General features: G+C 49.8%; 4 protein-coding genes and 1 long non-coding RNA gene across 5 annotated transcripts; 2 read left to right on the top strand and 3 right to left on the bottom strand.

Annotated features, from left to right (window-relative positions):
- Positions 1–8,565: 8,565 nt before the first annotated feature.
- On the bottom strand, positions 8,566–9,861 carry LOC140117228 (histone H2A type 1-like). The gene has a single exon (XM_072133719.1). It carries the CDS (start codon positions 9,859–9,861, stop codon positions 9,469–9,471), a length of 393 nt encoding a protein of 130 aa, XP_071989820.1. The 3' UTR covers positions 8,566–9,468.
- A 291-nt stretch (positions 9,862–10,152) lies between these two features.
- On the top strand, positions 10,153–10,553 carry LOC140117229 (histone H2B type 1-O-like). The gene has a single exon (XM_072133720.1). The coding sequence runs from the start codon at positions 10,173–10,175 to the stop codon at positions 10,551–10,553; it is 381 nt and encodes a 126-aa protein (XP_071989821.1). The 5' UTR covers positions 10,153–10,172.
- A 1,074-nt stretch (positions 10,554–11,627) lies between these two features.
- On the bottom strand, positions 11,628–12,004 carry LOC140117230 (histone H4). The gene has a single exon (XM_072133722.1). The coding sequence runs from the start codon at positions 11,991–11,993 to the stop codon at positions 11,682–11,684; it is 312 nt and encodes a 103-aa protein (XP_071989823.1). The 5' UTR covers positions 11,994–12,004; the 3' UTR covers positions 11,628–11,681.
- A 178-nt stretch (positions 12,005–12,182) lies between these two features.
- On the top strand, positions 12,183–15,348 carry LOC140117231 (uncharacterized). The gene is made up of 2 exons (XR_011852996.1): positions 12,183–12,364; positions 14,632–15,348. It is a non-coding gene; the product is annotated as an uncharacterized lncRNA (long non-coding RNA).
- LOC140117227 (histone H3) lies at positions 12,855–13,317 on the bottom strand. The gene has a single exon (XM_072133718.1). It carries the CDS (start codon positions 13,315–13,317, stop codon positions 12,907–12,909), a length of 411 nt encoding a protein of 136 aa, XP_071989819.1. The 3' UTR covers positions 12,855–12,906.
- Positions 15,349–16,569: the final 1,221 nt, after the last annotated feature.

Here is a 16,569-nt window from a genome sequence, read left to right on the forward strand (position 1 = left end):
TGTAGAATGAGCCCTAATCTGTAACGGTGAAGGTTGTCCCAAGGCTCTGTAAGCCATAGAAATACTCTGCTTTATCCATCGAGAGAGAGAGGCTGCAGAGGCCTTCATCCCTTTTCTTGGACATTGAAATTGGAGAAACAGAGATTCAGATTTTCTAAAAGATTTTGTCTTCTCTAGATAAGTCAAGACGGATCTTCTAACATCCAGAAGATGCAGAACTTGCTGATGAGCATTAGCAGGAGTTGGACACAAAGCTGGAAGATAATATTCCTGATTTAAATTAGAAACTGAGGCCACTTTAGGAAGAAACGATGGAACGGTTCTTAGTATGATGCAGTCTGGTCTTATCTGTAAGTATGGCTCTTTGCAGGATAAGGCTTGCAGCTCTGAAAAAAAGAAGATCTTCCACGATAAACATTTGAGAGAAGCTTCCTGTATAGGCTCAAAGGGAGGTTCTGTGAGATGATGTAGGACCAAGGAAAGATCCCACTGTGGACATGGTGGCCTAATAGGAGGTTTGATGTTCCTTAAAGCCTTGAAGAATCTCCGTACTAAATGATTAGATGAGAATCTATTGTTATTTAAAGCATTGATTGCAGCAACCTGAAGCTTCAAGGTAGCAGGTTTTAAACCTTTATCAAGGCCATCCTGTAGAAAAGTAAGAATATCTGAGACTGAAGGTTCAGATACAGAATTATCTGAACACCAGGATGTGAAGACTTTCCAAACTCTACCATAGGACTTAATGGTCGCTGGTCTTCTAGCTGACAACAATGTCTTTATAACTCTGGATGAAAGACCTAGACCTATTAGGGTCTTCTTCTCAATCTCCAGGCCGTAAGCTGTAGCTTCTTTGGTGATGGATGGAAAAACCCCATCTGTTCCAAGAGATGTGGAACTGCAGGAAGTTTCCAATATTCGCCCTTGGACAACCTCATTACAAGAGGAAACCATACTCTGCGTGGCCAAAATGGTAGGATCAGAATTGCATTTGGTTTCTCTTCTTTGATTTTGTAAAGTATCCTCTGAATGAGCGGTATCGGAGGAAATATGTAAATGAACAGGTTGGTCCAGGGAAGAGACAGGGTATCCACTGCATAGGGTTGGTCTGACCTGTAAAGAGAGCAAAACATTGGCAACTTCGAGTTCTGTTTGGTCGCCATCATGTCCATTTGTGGACAACCGAACCGACTGACAATCTGTTGGAAGATAACACTGTTCAGGGACCATTCCCCTGGTCTTAGTTGAGAGCGGCTTAAAATGTCTGCCTGAGTGTTCAGAGACCCTCGAATGTGGACTGCTGACAGACTCTGAAGGTTTTCCTCGGCCCAGGAGATAATCTTTTGACACAGTTTGATGAGGGGTGTGCTCCTGGTACCCCCTTGCTTGTTTATGTAATAAACACATGACAGATTGTCGGTCTGTACCTTCACATGCTGTTTTTTCAGCTGGGTCTGAAAGAATTTCAGGGCTAAATAAATGGCTTTCAATTCTCTTTGATTTGAGGACAGAGTCCTGTCTGTGTAATTCCATTTGTCCTGAACCCAGAGATTGCCGAGGTGGGCCCCCCAACCTGAGGATGAGGCATCGGTTGTCAGGATCTGGGGTTGAACAAAACGTAAAGATCTGCCGGACGCCAAATTCTTCCTCAACCACCAACCGAGGCTGACTCTGGTCTGAGGAGTTAGTACAATCGGTTTGTCGAATCCTGCTGGAGATTTGTTCCAAACAGCCAGAATGTTGAGTTGTAGCTGTCTGAAATGTGCCTTTGCCCAAGGAACTGCTTCTATTATTGAAGTCATCAGACCCAGGACCCTCATGGCTGTTCTGACCGTTGTGCATCTTGTCTTGATAAGGTAGTGCACGGACTGCTTGATTTTCAAGATTCTCTCCTGAGGAAGATGAATAGTCATACTGCACGAGTCGAGAATATACCCCAGGAACTGAATTCTGGTTGTTGGAATAAGAAGGGATTTTTCCCAATTGATTAGGAAACCCAGTTGTTGTAGAAGATCGATTGTCATCTGAAGATGAAGTTTCAAGAGAGATTGATTCTCTGCTATGATCAGCCAGTCGTCCAAATAGGGCACGATCTGAATCCCCCGAAGTCTCAGTGCAGCCGCCAGAACTATGGTGGTCTTGGTGAAGACGCGAGGGGCTGATGTAATGCTGAATGGCAGACAGGTGAACTGGTAGTGAAGAGTTCTTGAATTGGTCACAATTGCTATTCTCAGATATTTTCAGTGACCTCTCCTGATGGGAATGTGGAGATAAGCATCGGCCAGGTCTATTTTGGCCATGTAGTTGCTTTGCTGTAGAATGGCGGTGGCTGATTTTATGGAGTCCATCTTGATTGCAATTTTGGTCAAGAATCTGTTTAGATAGCGGAGGTCTATAATTAATCTCCACCTGTTGTTTGGCTTTGGTACAGCAAATATGGCGGAGTACACTCCTTTTCCTCTTTCTGACAAAGGGACTTCATCTAGAGCTCTTTTTTGGATAAATTCGTGCAACAAGGGAAGGATCTGAGATTTCTCGATTTTTGTACTCAAAAATCTTTCTGGCGGAATCTTGTCGAATTCCAAAGCGTATCCGTTTTTTACTGTGGACAGTACCCAAGCATCGGATGTGATGTCTGTCCATAAGTGAGCGAAGTCTGCCACCCTTGCACCTACTGGAGACAGACCTGGCATGGCGTCAGAAGTCAGGCTTCTCGTTTTTTTTACTGTGGAAGACAGTTCTGTCTTTAGACTTCTGAACTCCTCTACGTCGGTTACGAAATGCACGAAAAGGTCTTTCCGGTCTTGCTTTTCTAGGAGGAAAGCTCGGTTTTTTGGAGGTACTGGCTAATTGTGGAAAAGAGTTCCCCTTATCTTCACTAAGATTCTTCAACACCTCCTTCAGGTCTTTCCCAAACAAGGAAGATGGGTGGAAGGGAAGTGAACAGAAGTGATGTTTGGAGGCTACATCCCCTGTCCAGGGCTTTAACCACAGGGCACGACGTGCAGAGTTAGCCGTTGGCATGTTCTTAGATGCAAGTTTTAAAGAGTCAAGAGAAAAATCACACAGAAAATCGCCTGCAAGTTTAACAGAAGACAAATTCTCATAAATTTCTTCTCTAGGGACTCCATCCAAAATGTCCCGACCAATCTGGCTTAGCCATAACCTTAAGGCTTGTGCAACAGGCACAGTAGCAAGAGATGCCTTAGCCATGGCTGCTGAGAGTTGATAGCTTCTGCGGAGCATAGCGCAGCTTTCCTGTCAAGAGGGTCTTTAAGTAAAGAAGATTCATCTGCAGGAAAAATAGATTTTTTAGATAGTTTAGCCACTGGGATATCAATCTTGGGAGGCAATTCCCATTCTTCAGATTCTTTAGGGTCGATTTTGTATACTGCTCGAAAACGAGACCCCAAATCAAATCTTTTTTCAGGCTTAGACCAACCCTGTTCAAAGAGGACTTTAAGATCAGGATGACTAGGCAATACTTTGGCTTTTTTTTTCTGGGAAAATAAAAAGTGCATCTTGGTTAACAGAGTCATTATGAGACTCATCTGTCTCCATTACACTTTTAACCGCCTTGATCAATTTAGAGGTTTTATCTTTGTGAAACAGAAAAAAATCCTCAGATACATCTGGCCCAGAACCTTCCGATTCAGGGCTATCCCCAGAAATTATCTGGGCTTCTGAGCAGCCACTAGAAGGCAAAGATATAGAAGATGATTGCCTATGATGTTTTCTACGTTTATGATGTCTTTTAGACTTCTTTTTCTTTGAACTCATCTCATCAAATACAGCAGACATTTTTTCCTTCATCCACTGAAAAAATACGTCTCCTCCTGAAGTCTGAGCAGGAGCTGCACAAGGGGCACAAACATCATCAGGGCAATCATCCAGTATAGGCTGCTCACAGCTAATACAGTCTCTATGATGAGACTTTCTCTTCCTTTTACCAAGGCTGGACATCTGTAACACAAACAACAAGTGTTAGGACATGCCAAATGAAGGAACAAGGGCACTCATGAAAGGAACAAACCTTAAGCTCAGACTGACTCTGCTGCCTGGCAGGTGCAGAGAGCATACCTGAACAGTACAGCCTTAAAACATTCCCATCAGGAAATGCAATGCACCTGGTCAGAGGCGACACCCGGGCTAACAACCAAATCCTTCTAACATAAGAAAAGGATGCAGGGGACGCGCTGAGCCCTAAGGTTAGCAAGAGCTTTGTTCACAACAATATAGAAACCACCTTACGGTACATTGTAGATGGTGGCTTCAGGAAGGGGGAGATGCGGCAAAACAGCAGCTATACCCCAAAGTATTGAGTGCAACACAAATCTGACCTCCACTTCTCTGCTTATTCAAAAGCCGTACCTGAGAATACAGCGGTTCCCGCTTCCAATGGGAGACGCAGTAGGAGGGGAGTTTATCCAGAAACTCCGAAAATACTGGACTTCCGCCACCACGGGGGGAAGGACAGCCTCAGAATGTAGTTTCACCAAGATTGCCACTGGTAAGACATTTGCTTCTACCCTGCTGGACGTGCACCACAGCCCAGGCCTCAGGGGAGCAAGAGGATACTGGCAGTAAACCTAATTAGGACAGAAGAAAAAAACACGCCTCTTCCTTGACTCCTAGGATACTTATAGGGCAGTCGGTTAATTGATTTATTGTTAATTAACATTGTTATTGTGTTCTTCTGTCATAATTAGGACTCCAGACTCTTACCCATCAGTGCTGCCTGTAGGACGAGAGGAAATAAAGGTTAAGCAGCCCGGTCAGCTGTGGAGTGAGAGGTAAGGCTTTGATTGGCTCACAGGTGGACTGCAGACATCCTGACATCACCGCTATGGCTGAAGGCCTTTCTCCCACTGCCATAAATAGCTAAATATTTCCAATATGTGGCAGCACAATACATTCTGTTATCCAGGTGGAATTGTAATGAAAGTGACTGTGTTGTTCTTAGGGGTGCAGTGTGGAGATTTCACTTTGGCTCCTCATAGAACGTTTAATTGTGCAGCAATAAGTCATGGCAGGGAAAGTTCGCCATGTAGTTCCAAACCCAGAGGAGAAGACATGTCACCTATGAAGTTCAAAATTCTACTTCTACTTGGGACAAATCAGTACTGTAGTCGCAGACTAGCCGCCTAGATTGTGGGACAACTCTCTGTAAATAACACTACATACGCAGAGTGTCAGTGAGCCAAGTCTATGGTGGCAGCCTAGTGTGGAAACCCCATGGTGGGTTTGACAAGTTGTCATAGAAAGTCAAGTTCAAGATGGAGATCACTGTGAGGAAGATGTTGTGCTCCCCGGGGCTGCTCCCAGCAGGTGAGCAGCATTTTCAAGTTGGACTTTTAATATTTAATACCCCCTTCTGCAAACGTCGTCGTCGTCGACGGCGGCGGCAAAGGTGATGGGAAAGTGGACTGGTCCATTGCATCCCTTGTGAAGGGGAGAATCAGTCAGCCTCAGAAGAGGTAAGGGTGATGGTACAGTCCATAAGTTCTCCTATGAAGGAGGTTGGTGTAGCCCATTTCTTCTTTCTCTCAGAGGAGGAAGTGAAGGTGGTGGGCGCTCCCGATCTGCGCACGGCAGTGAATGTGCGACTACTCGGGGAGCTGCCAGCTTCTCCTGTCGGCTGCCGCACCTGGAGGCAATCTTTCAAGTTGTTGGTGCGGGGCTATATTTTACCTGTGACTCTGCCGTAGTGTAAGGCGTAGAAGCCCGCTGCTCTGCCTTGTCAGTCGCTGCCTTTGACTTGTGGTGCGCGTGACCCTGCGCAGGTCGCCGCATCGTGGAAGTGTCTGTGAGCGTGACTGTTCTGTTGCTTGTGGCGTCCAATCAGAGCTCGGCTTTCCTCGTCCCGTAGCAGCAGCTTATGAAATGGAAGCTGAGCCCGACTGGTGGACTAATCCTAACGATCCAGCGGTCTCATGGTGCGCAATTCCTTTTTTCTTTTTTACTTGTTGCAGCTACTGTGGCTTTTTGGCAGTTGTGGGGGCTCTTTGGTGACTTTCTTAGGCTTCGGGGTGGCCTTGGCCGGGCTACTGTGTGGGGTCCTTAGATTATTGTGGGGGCGCTGTGCTTAATTTGGGTGACGTGGTGCAGGCATTTGGCTATTTTTGGCTAATGTGGTATTGTTACCAATTTGGCTCCAGTTGGGTCACTGCGACTACAGTGGCTGCTGTGAGGGCACTTTGACAATATTGGCTTCTTCTGGGGTCACTGTGACTATTTTGGCTACGGTAGGATCTGGCAGTGTAACCATATCGGCCAATCGGCTCTCCCAGAAGAAGCCATATCGTGGCGAAACACGTGTCGGGGTTTATTCGGTCTTGCAAAGAAAATGTTAGGGATCACGAGGGCGCACGCTATGGGTATGATTGGAACCGTTGCCGTCGCTGGTATCAGTTGTCATGTTTTGGTGGAACACTAACCTGTAGCACCCCCTCTAGCGGGTTTCCGCGGGTCCAGCAAAATGAATCCAACAGTGTGATTTCTTTGGTCCAGGTTCACACTATAGTCCCCGTTGTAGTCCAAGCAATAGCTGAGCAATAGCGAAGCCCCGGCCGGTAGCTTCGCTAAGTCAGACTAGTAAAAACAGATGTACCGGTGACGTCACCCACAAGGTACGGATGGTCCAGAAGGACAAACAGGAATATCCACCGACATGTTGTCCAAAGCAATGGCTTTCTTCCTCCAGGAATGCGTCGGTGGATATTCCTGGATATACCACAATTATAATCCTTCCGATTACACCTATAACTAAACGACACTAGGTGGCAGTAGAGTATTAAAAGTTATCTTTTATTTAGAATTCAACTTTAAAAGATACAAAACATGGGTTCTTTCACTTAGTTTAACCCCTTAACGCTCTGCGCCGTAGCTCTACGGCGCAGAGGTATAAGGGATGTATGAAGAGGGCTCACGGGCTGAGTCCTCTTCATACAAAGGTGGGGGTTTTTGCAAAATGCATAAAACCCCCACTGCTAATAACCGCGGTCGGTGCTAGCACCGATCGCGGCTATTAACCCCCCCGTTGCCGCCGGCAAAGTCGCCGGCGGCACTTAAAAGACGGCGGCGCGCGGGCGCCGCCATCTTTTTTTCGATCGCCACGCCCCCGAACGTCATCGGGGGGCGGCGATCGGTTGCCATGGTAGCCTCGTGTCTTCTTTTGACACGAGGCTATCTGGCAGCTGCAGATTCGTTACAATGAGCCAGTGGCTCATTGTAATGAATGTGCTGCAAAAATGCCATATATTGCAATACAGAAGTATTGCAGTATATGGTAGGAGCGATCTGACCATCTAGGGTTAATGTACCCTAGATGGTCTAAAAGATAGTGAAAAAAAAAAGAAAAAAAAAAGTTTAAAAAATAAAAAAAATTAATAAAATATTAAAAGTTCAAATCACCCCCCTTTCCCTAGAACGGATATAAAACATAATAAACAGTAAAAATCACAAACATATTAGGTATCGCCGCGTCCCAAAATGCCCTATCTATCAAAATATAAAAACGGTTACGGACGGCGGTGACCTCCGAGGCGGGAAATGACGCCCAAATGTCCGAAATGCGACTTTTACACCTTTTTACATAACATAAAAAATGAAATAAAAAATGATCAAAATATCGCACAGACCTCAAAACGGTAGCAATGAAAACGTCGCCTCATTTGGCAAAAAATGACACCTCACACATCTCCGTGCGCCAAAGTATGAAAAAGTTATTAGCGTCAGAAGATGGCGAAATTTTTTTTTTCTTTTTTGTACACATTCGTTTAATTTTTGAAAATGTATTAAAACTAAATCTAAATCTAAATTTGGTATCACCGCGATCGCACCGAACCAAAGAATAAAGTAGGCATGTTATTTGGAGCGAAGAGTGAAAGTCGTAAAAACTGAGCCCACAAGAACGTGACGCACGTGACGTTTTTTTTCAATTTTTCCACATTTGGAATTTTTTTTCAGCTACGCAGTACACGGCATGTTAAAATAAATAACATCACGGGAAAGTAAAATTTGTTACGCACAAAATAAGCCCTCACACAGGTCTGTACACGTAAAAATGAAAAAGTTATGGATTTTTGAAGTTGGAGAGCGAGAAATCGGCCGAAAAACCCTGCGTCCTTAAGGGGTTAAGCAATGCCATGGGATTATCTGGAAAAAAAGTCTCAGGGGGGACAGCAAAAACATTTGTTTTAAAAACATAGAAAAAGTAGAAAAGTGTAGAAAGATTAAAAACTTAATGCACTAAACGGGAGAGACCTTAGCTGGTGAATATAAAATACTTATTGCATCCTTACTTGCCCGGCCAAACAAAGGTTAGACTGCACCTAAATCTTACTGTTTTCCTTATCGCTGTGCAATCACTATCTAAGAAACATATGTGGTTTTTTTTACCTTTCTTTTGGTGCAGAGTTAGATGGTGTGTGCCGGTCACCAGTATCAAGGTCTCAACCCGGTGATTGCCTCGACGCGCGTTTCGCCAAACGGCTTCGTCAGGAGGAATGGTCCGTGGTTGCTATGCACTTTAATCCTGTTCCCCTGCAGGCTTTGGATGCAGGAATTTCTTTATTTTTGGGCATATGTGCGAATTATTCATTACCCTTTTCTGTTTCATGCCTTGGTCAGAGTCTGATTAGTTTTGAGACCGTTTTCGGCACTACTTACTTAGTACACTGCAAAAAGTGCAGGGAACACCATTGATTGCTTCTGTTGTGTACACTCGGGCCCTTGTGTAATAGTTTGTTTCTGTATGTTGTTCCTCCATTTGTGTGTCAATTTTAACTTGTTCAGCATTGGTATTTGAATGTAATAAAATTTACATTTTACTAGCTACTTTATTATTTATTTTTTTAATTCTTTCATATGTTTAGGGGTAATAATATTGCCCAATCGGGTAGCATTGTGAATCTTTTGACGCCACTGGGACTATATTGGCTACTGTTGGGGGCAATGTGACCATTTCCCAAAAAGCGCCACCTGGTGGACAATCCTGCAGATCTAGTGTAGAACCATTTAGTTCTCAGTCGGAAAGTTGTTGGGGGGGGGTTTGAATCTCCCGCTCGTTCGCTCGCTCTGTGTGACGTCAACAGCCGCAGCTCCGTCCCTGCGTGGAGGGCGAGCGCCATCCTCCTCGGCTCCCGGAGATGCCGTGCCCGGCCGGGAGGGTGCAGCGCCCCCCAGTGACGGAGAGTCGGGGCGCAGCCTGCGGGGCGGGCGGTCACATCCATCCCCTTTGTGTAGCCGCTAGCAACTAGTGACACCGGCAGGAGAGCGATAGAGGCGGGGGAGCGCAGACACGAGCAGTATAATGTGTGGTGTACACGTAGTATTGTATAGAGAGAGTGTGTGATGTACCGGGGAGACACCCGGGGCTGCAGCTCTGTCAGGAGGAGGTGGGTGGCTCTTAGAAGAGCCTTTGTGTGTAGTGGGGATCGGGTGCTGGAGCAGCAGCGGCGGCGGCGCTCACTTGCTCTTGGCGGGCTTGCTGCTCTCGGTCTTCTTGGGCAGCAGCACGGCCTGGATGTTGGGCAGGACGCCTCCCTGGGCGATGGTGACTCCTCCCAGCAGCTTGTTGAGCTCCTCGTCGTTGCGCACGGCCAGCTGCAGGTGGCGGGGGATGATGCGGGTCTTCTTGTTGTCCCGGGCGGCGTTGCCGGCCAGCTCGAGGATCTCAGCGGTGAGGTACTCGAGCACGGCGGCCAGGTAGACGGGAGCGCCGGCCCCGACTCTCTCGGCGTAGTTGCCCTTGCGGAGGAGCCTGTGCACACGACCGACGGGGAACTGCAGGCCGGCCCGGGATGAGCGGGTCTTGGCCTTAGCGCGGACCTTTCCTCCTTGTTTGCCACGTCCAGACATGATGCTAGAGATTCAGTACGACTGATGCCGCTCAGCCGCCTCCTGCCGCCTCTTATACCTTCCCGCCCGCTCCTCACTCTCTGTCATTGGCCGGATTGAAATCCTACCAATAGAGGCGCGGCTCTTAGACTCACCAACCAGCATGAGGAGGCGTGGTTCAGCAGTGAACACGGAGATGACACGACTCGCTCCTCCAATAGCAGGGCGAGCAGCCGGCGTCGCTCATTTGCATAGCCCGGCTATAAATACCGCGGCGCGGGGAGGTGCGGGACATTGTTCTCCGTGTCTCGGATAATAGTAACCGCTGCATCATGCCTGATCCCGCCAAGTCCGCCCCAGCGCCCAAGAAGGGCTCCAAGAAAGCCGTCACCAAGGCCCAGAAGAAGGACGGCAAGAAGCGTAGGAAGACCAGGAAGGAGAGTTACGCCATCTACGTCTACAAGGTGCTCAAGCAGGTGCACCCCGACACCGGCATCTCCTCCAAGGCCATGGGCATCATGAACTCCTTCGTCAACGACATCTTCGAGCGCATCGCAGGGGAAGCCTCCCGCCTGGCTCACTACAACAAGCGCTCCACCATCACCTCCCGGGAGATCCAGACCGCCGTCCGCCTGCTGCTGCCCGGAGAGCTGGCCAAGCACGCCGTGTCCGAGGGCACCAAGGCCGTCACCAAGTACACCAGCGCCAAGTAAGCGGCCTCCCGCCTGCCTACCCGGCACCTCAAACACCCCAAAGGCTCTTCTAAGAGCCACCCACCCTCTCCACAACAGAGCTCACCCTTCTCTCACTCATCCCGATCCCGAGTCAAGTACAACGGTACCCCCGTGTGTAAATCTCTTATCAGCCGTTTCTACTGTTAGGTGAGGCGTGACAGTCGCTGGTGCTCATCCCGGGGGCCACTGATACATGCGGGCATAGGGCGGAATGTTGTAACAACACTCGGGGTGCGTCCTCTGTACAACAGGAAGAGATGGGCGCAGTGGTGACACATGAATCCAAGGGATATTACACGGTTATTGGGACAAACATGTAGGAATGGGGAACTTGCAGCGTCTCCTGGTGTCCAAGCGGATGCTTGGATAAGACACTGGGAGGCGGCCTGGATAAATAGCCGGGGGAGGCGGGTGACACAGACAGGCAGGCAGGCAGGCGCGCGCCCGCTCGTCAGTGTTGTGTCAGACTGACGGCTTTTATTAGAGCAGATGCTGAGCCCCGAGTGATTGTGTGTCAGACGCTTCTTGTGGTGGCCTGCGGATGCCTGGACGCCGTGTCCCGGCAGACGCCCGGGTAGTGTGAGCAGTACACAGGCACTCAGGTGTTGCGGCTGTCGCAGCGTCATCGCGATGCAACGAACAGTCCCGTATGTAGGAGAAGCCATAAAACGGCAGCACTGAGAGATTATGTGCGGAGGAGGGAGGGTAAAATTCAAATCTGGCCCGGGCGCCTAACAGCCATATGCACCCCGTTACACGTGTAGTGCCCGCGGTATCTCCTCCAGCCGCTCCTATAAGCCTCCCCCTCCGTTAGGCAAAAGATGTTGTGCAGCAGCCGCGGGGCTGATTTGACACAGCCCCGGACCAGCTCTCATTAGCGCCAGAATCCGCACTGCGGCGGCCCCAGCAGCGGGGGCTCGATAATAAGCTACGTTTCTGTAGCGCCATCACATTACGTAGCGCATTACAAGTCACAGGAGACATCTAGAGTTAGACTACAGACGGCGGTATGAAACAAGCATCAGAGTGCGAGCTCTTCTCTAGGAGGAGGTGGGTGGCTCTGAAAAGAGCCTTTGGGGGTGAGATGGAGCCGGGTGGGTACGAGTCTTAACCTCCGAAGCCGTAGAGAGTGCGGCCCTGGCGCTTGAGCGCGTACACCACGTCCATGGCGGTGACGGTCTTCCTCTTGGCGTGCTCGGTGTAGGTGACGGCGTCACGGATGACGTTCTCCAGGAACACCTTGAGGACGCCGCGGGTCTCCTCGTAGATGAGGCCGGAGATACGCTTGACTCCTCCTCTGCGAGCCAGGCGGCGGATGGCGGGCTTGGTGATTCCTTGGATGTTATCACGCAGCACCTTCCTGTGCCTCTTGGCGCCTCCTTTTCCAAGACCCTTTCCTCCTTTGCCGCGTCCAGACATCTTCTCGCTCTCGTGTAAGACAACGAATGTAGCTGCGTTGGACGAGGTCTCTTTTATATACTCAGTGAGAGGACCAGATAGAGAACTACCGGTGGTGACGAAAGGGGCGTGTCCTTGAGCTCTCCTCCCCCTAGCCACCTATTGGCTGAACGCTGAACGTATCATCATTTTGAATCCCCCGCTCTTTCTACAATCCCTGCTACATCGCTGTGTGCGGCCCCCATCACAAAGACTCCCGCCTCATGAGAGCGGCGGGCAAACTGAGGGAGGGGTGCACATCTACATGTACATAGAGATGAAATATAGAAAACTGCAGATCTAACTAGGACTAGAGTCACCGAGGAGCGCAGCAGTGGCTTGCGACCAAAAAGGTGTGGAGCTCAGGCGGTAACTGGGGGGGTAGAGAACCCAAACGCCTCGCACTGTGACCGTGAGCGCAGCTGCGGGTGTGACCAGAGAGGCAGAACGGGTGTGGTTCGGCAGTGACTAGTCAGGTGTGTGGTTTAGGATTTGTGCTGTGGCAGAACACGCTCTATACCGCCATTACGATTTATTTGTATAGCGCCATCATATTCCGTAGCGCTTTACACATCCTACACAAAATAGACTACTATTTTACATATATATACTTTTTATATATTTGTGTCGCTGGGCAGCGATTCCTGTCCTGGGGAGGAGGGGACATCGCTGACAGCACTAGGAGCCTGGGGAGCAGCGCGGCGTCTCCCTGTAGATAGATAAGAGGCCTGAGAGGTGGCGGCGGCTGTAGAAAAGCGGTCATAGAAGGCAGCGCCCCGGCTGCAGGGTACACGTGGGGTGTGAGGAGGTGGGGGTTATTGAGCTCGTCCTGTGGAGGATGTGGGTGGCTCTGAAAAGAGCCTTTGTGTTTTGTAGGACGGTACCCGGGGAGGACTTAGGCCCTCTCGCCGCGGATCCTGCGTGCCAGCTGGATGTCTTTGGGCATGATGGTGACTCTCTTGGCGTGGATGGCGCACAGGTTGGTGTCCTCGAAGAGGCCGACCAGATAGGCCTCGCTGGCCTCCTGCAGCGCCATGACTGCAGAGCTCTGGAAGCGCAGGTCGGTCTTGAAGTCCTGAGCGATCTCTCTGACCAGGCGCTGGAAGGGCAGCTTCCTGATGAGCAGCTCGGTGGACTTCTGGTAACGGCGGATCTCGCGGAGAGCCACGGTGCCGGGGCGGTAGCGGTGAGGCTTCTTGACTCCGCCGGTGGCGGGCGCGCTCTTCCTGGCGGCCTTGGTAGCCAGCTGCTTGCGGGGCGCTTTGCCTCCGGTGGACTTGCGGGCGGTCTGCTTGGTTCTGGCCATGGTTGGTTCTAGCGCCGCTGCCGACTCGGGCCTGAGGGATGCTCCGCTCTGCCCGTGTGCTTCCCTGCCCGGGAGAGCAGCCCCTTAGCGGACACCAGCGGACAGGCCCGCGCGTTCCCCCCCTGACTCCACACTCCCCGACAACCTCTGTGACCGTGTGCAGCCGTCACTGGGATCTTCCCCACAGGATCTGCCCATCCGGGGAAGAGCTGGGGCTGCCGAGAGCGCGGGAGGGTAACACACAGGCGGCCCCGGCCTCCCCGTCCTGCCCTGTCCATGGATAGGACATCCCGAGGAGCTGTCACCGGCCCCGTCCACCATCCAGAGCCCCTGCATCATCACTATCATCATCCAGTGCCCCCTGCATCATCCCTATCATCATCCAGTGCCCCCTACATCTACACTATCATCATCCAGAGCCCCATGCATCATCACTATCATCATCCAGTGCCCCTTGCATCAACACTATCAATATCCAGTGCCCACTACATCTACACTATCATCATCCAGAGCCCCATGCATCATCACTATCATCATCCAGTGCCCCCTACATCATCAATATCATCATCCAGTGCCCCCTACATCATCACTATCATCATCCAGTGCCCCCTACCTCATCACTATCATCATCCAGTGCCCCCTGCATCATCACTATCATCATCCAGTGCCCCCTACATCATCACTATCATCATCCAGTGCCCCCTACATCATCACTATCATCATCCAGTGCCCCCTGCATCATCCCTATCATCATCCAGTGCCCCCTGCATCATCACTATCATCATCCAGTGCCCCCTGCATCATCACTATCATCATCCAGTTCCCCTGCATCATCACTATCATCATCCAGAGCCCCATGCATCATCCCTATCATCATCCAGTGCCCCCTGCATCATCCCTATCATCATCCAGTGCCCCCTGCATCATCACTATCATCATCCAGTGCCCCCTGCATCATCACTATCATCATCCAGTGCCCCCTGCATCATCACTATCATCATCCAGTGCCCCCTGCATCATCACTATCATCATCCAGTGCCCCCTACCTCATCACTATCATCATCCAGTGCCCCATGCAAAAGCACTACAATCATTTTGTTTTGTCGTATTGGTATATTTATGTGTGTGTGTATATGTGTGGTTGGGGGGTAGGTATGTATGATATGTGTAGGTAAAACAGCCCGGTCAGCTGTGGTGTGAGGGGTACGGCCATGGATTGGCTCACAGGCGGAGCGTTGAATCTCAATATGTGGCAGCAAAATTCATTATAATTCCACCTGGATAACAGAATGTAAGTGACTTTGTATTTCTTAGGGGCGCAGTGGGGAGATGTCACTTTGGCTCCTCGAAGAACGTCTGGTGAAAAATTATGGAACAATAAGTCATGGCAGGGAAAGTTCACCATGAAGTTCTGAAACCAGTGGAGAAGACATGTCACCTATGAAGTCCAAAATTCTACTCCTACCTGTGACAAATCAGTACTGTAGTCACAGACTAGCCACTTAGATTGTGGAGCAACTCTCGGCTCACTGACTCTACACTAAATCACACTATGTAAGCAAAGTCCACGGTCCCAACTGAGTATGGAAACCCTGAGGTGGGGTTGGCCTAGAAAGAAAAGTTCAAGATGGAGTTCACTGTGAGGAAGACGAAAATGCCTTCTGCCTGCTGGAAGCAGCCCCCAGGAGCACAGCAAGTTGGACTAGCGTCTGACCAGTAGCAATGTTAAAACTTTTAAACATGAATACCCCCTTCTGCAAACGTCGTCGTCGACGGCAGCGGCTGAAAAATAACTGACTCGTTCTCCCCTTCACAGGGGATGCAACGGACCAGTCCACTTTCCAATTTTTTTCTTTTTTTTGGTCTCAGAAGAGGTAAGGGTGATGGTACAATCCATAAGTTCTCCTATGAAGGAGGTTGGTGTAGCCCATTTCTTCTTTCTCTCAGAGGAGGAAGTGTGAAGGTGGTGGGCGCTCCCGATCTGCGCCTGGCAGTGAATGTGCTTCTCCTCCTCCTCCCCGCCGCCGCCGCCGCGCTTGTAGGCGATATTTCAAGTTGTGGTGCGGGGCTGCATTTTACCTGTGACCCTGCCGTCTCCATCATCTCTCGCAGGCCGGTCAGATGAAGGCTCTTTGCAGGCAGCACGATCATAGTAAAGCACCTGCCTGGCACGATCACTGCCTTCAGCGTCCGTAGGCCGGGAAAGGCCTTTGTGAGCGGGACTCTTCACCAAAAGTCAATCAGCGCTCAGCTTTCATTTTCTCACAGCAGTTTATAAAATAGGAGCAGGACCAGGAGTCTGACGACGAGTTCTTCCTTTACTTTTGTTGCAGCTGCTGTGGGAAACTGCACTAAATTAGCCAATAGTCACAGTACATTGGCCCACAACAGAGTGACTACTGGCTACTGTGGCGTTGTGGGGGACACTGATTATTATGGCTACTGTGTGGCTCTGGTTATTGTGGGGGCGCTGTGCTTAATTTGGGTGATGCGTGGGACACCAGGACTGTATTGGCTATTGTGGGGCCGGCTTATGGCTAATGTGGTAAAACCACAATTTGGCTACAGTTGGGTCACTGCGACGACAGTGGCTGCTCTGAGGGCACTCTGACAATATTCTCTACGCTGGGGTCACTGTGAACATAGTCTACTTGGGGGCAACATGGTTATATTGGCTACCCTGAGGTTAGGTGCTGTGACTTTTTTGGCTATGGTAAGATCTGGCACTGTCACAATGCTTTCACATTGGCCAGTATTGTTAATGTTTTGAGTCCCTTGGCGGCGCTGGGACTATGTTGGCTACCGTGGGGCATTCCCTGTAAGTATATTGTCCAATGCGGCAGAACATTGCGTGTTTGGCTATTGTTGGGAAACTAAGGCTTTTTTTGAAAAGCAGTAGGACGGCACTCGCCAAAACTTCTCCTTCTTGGTCCGATGTATTAGTACATACTAATACGGGTGGATGGGCTTCGGCCATCTGGGGGTGTGGCGCACATCCAGAACCGCCCCCGAACGGCATCAGCTGGGGGGGGGGGCACTGGTATCGCGTCCATTGTAATGCGGTTCCCTTGGGATTCACTGGTGATCTCAAAGGTATATGGCGATTTCTACAGAGAGCGCTGGAGTGATATGTGCGTATGATAACACGAGTGGGGCTTAGAATAGAGCGCGATGGGGGGAATATTCTTGGCGATCTTATACGGGGTACCTTTTTTCCGGTCGATTAGCCACTCGCATATATACTGTTAAAAT

Source organism: Engystomops pustulosus, chromosome 2 (assembly GCF_040894005.1).
Source record: "Engystomops pustulosus chromosome 2, aEngPut4.maternal, whole genome shotgun sequence".
Taxonomy (NCBI): domain Eukaryota; kingdom Metazoa; phylum Chordata; class Amphibia; order Anura; family Leptodactylidae; genus Engystomops; species Engystomops pustulosus.

Coding starts and splice junctions, on each gene's coding strand:
- LOC140117229 (XM_072133720.1), top strand. CDS start 10,173: ATGCCTGATCCCGCCAAGTCCGCCCCAGCGCCCAAGAAGGGCTCCAAG.
- LOC140117227 (XM_072133718.1), bottom strand. CDS start 13,317: ATGGCCAGAACCAAGCAGACCGCCCGCAAGTCCACCGGAGGCAAAGCG.
- LOC140117228 (XM_072133719.1), bottom strand. CDS start 9,861: ATGTCTGGACGTGGCAAACAAGGAGGAAAGGTCCGCGCTAAGGCCAAG.
- LOC140117230 (XM_072133722.1), bottom strand. CDS start 11,993: ATGTCTGGACGCGGCAAAGGAGGAAAGGGTCTTGGAAAAGGAGGCGCC.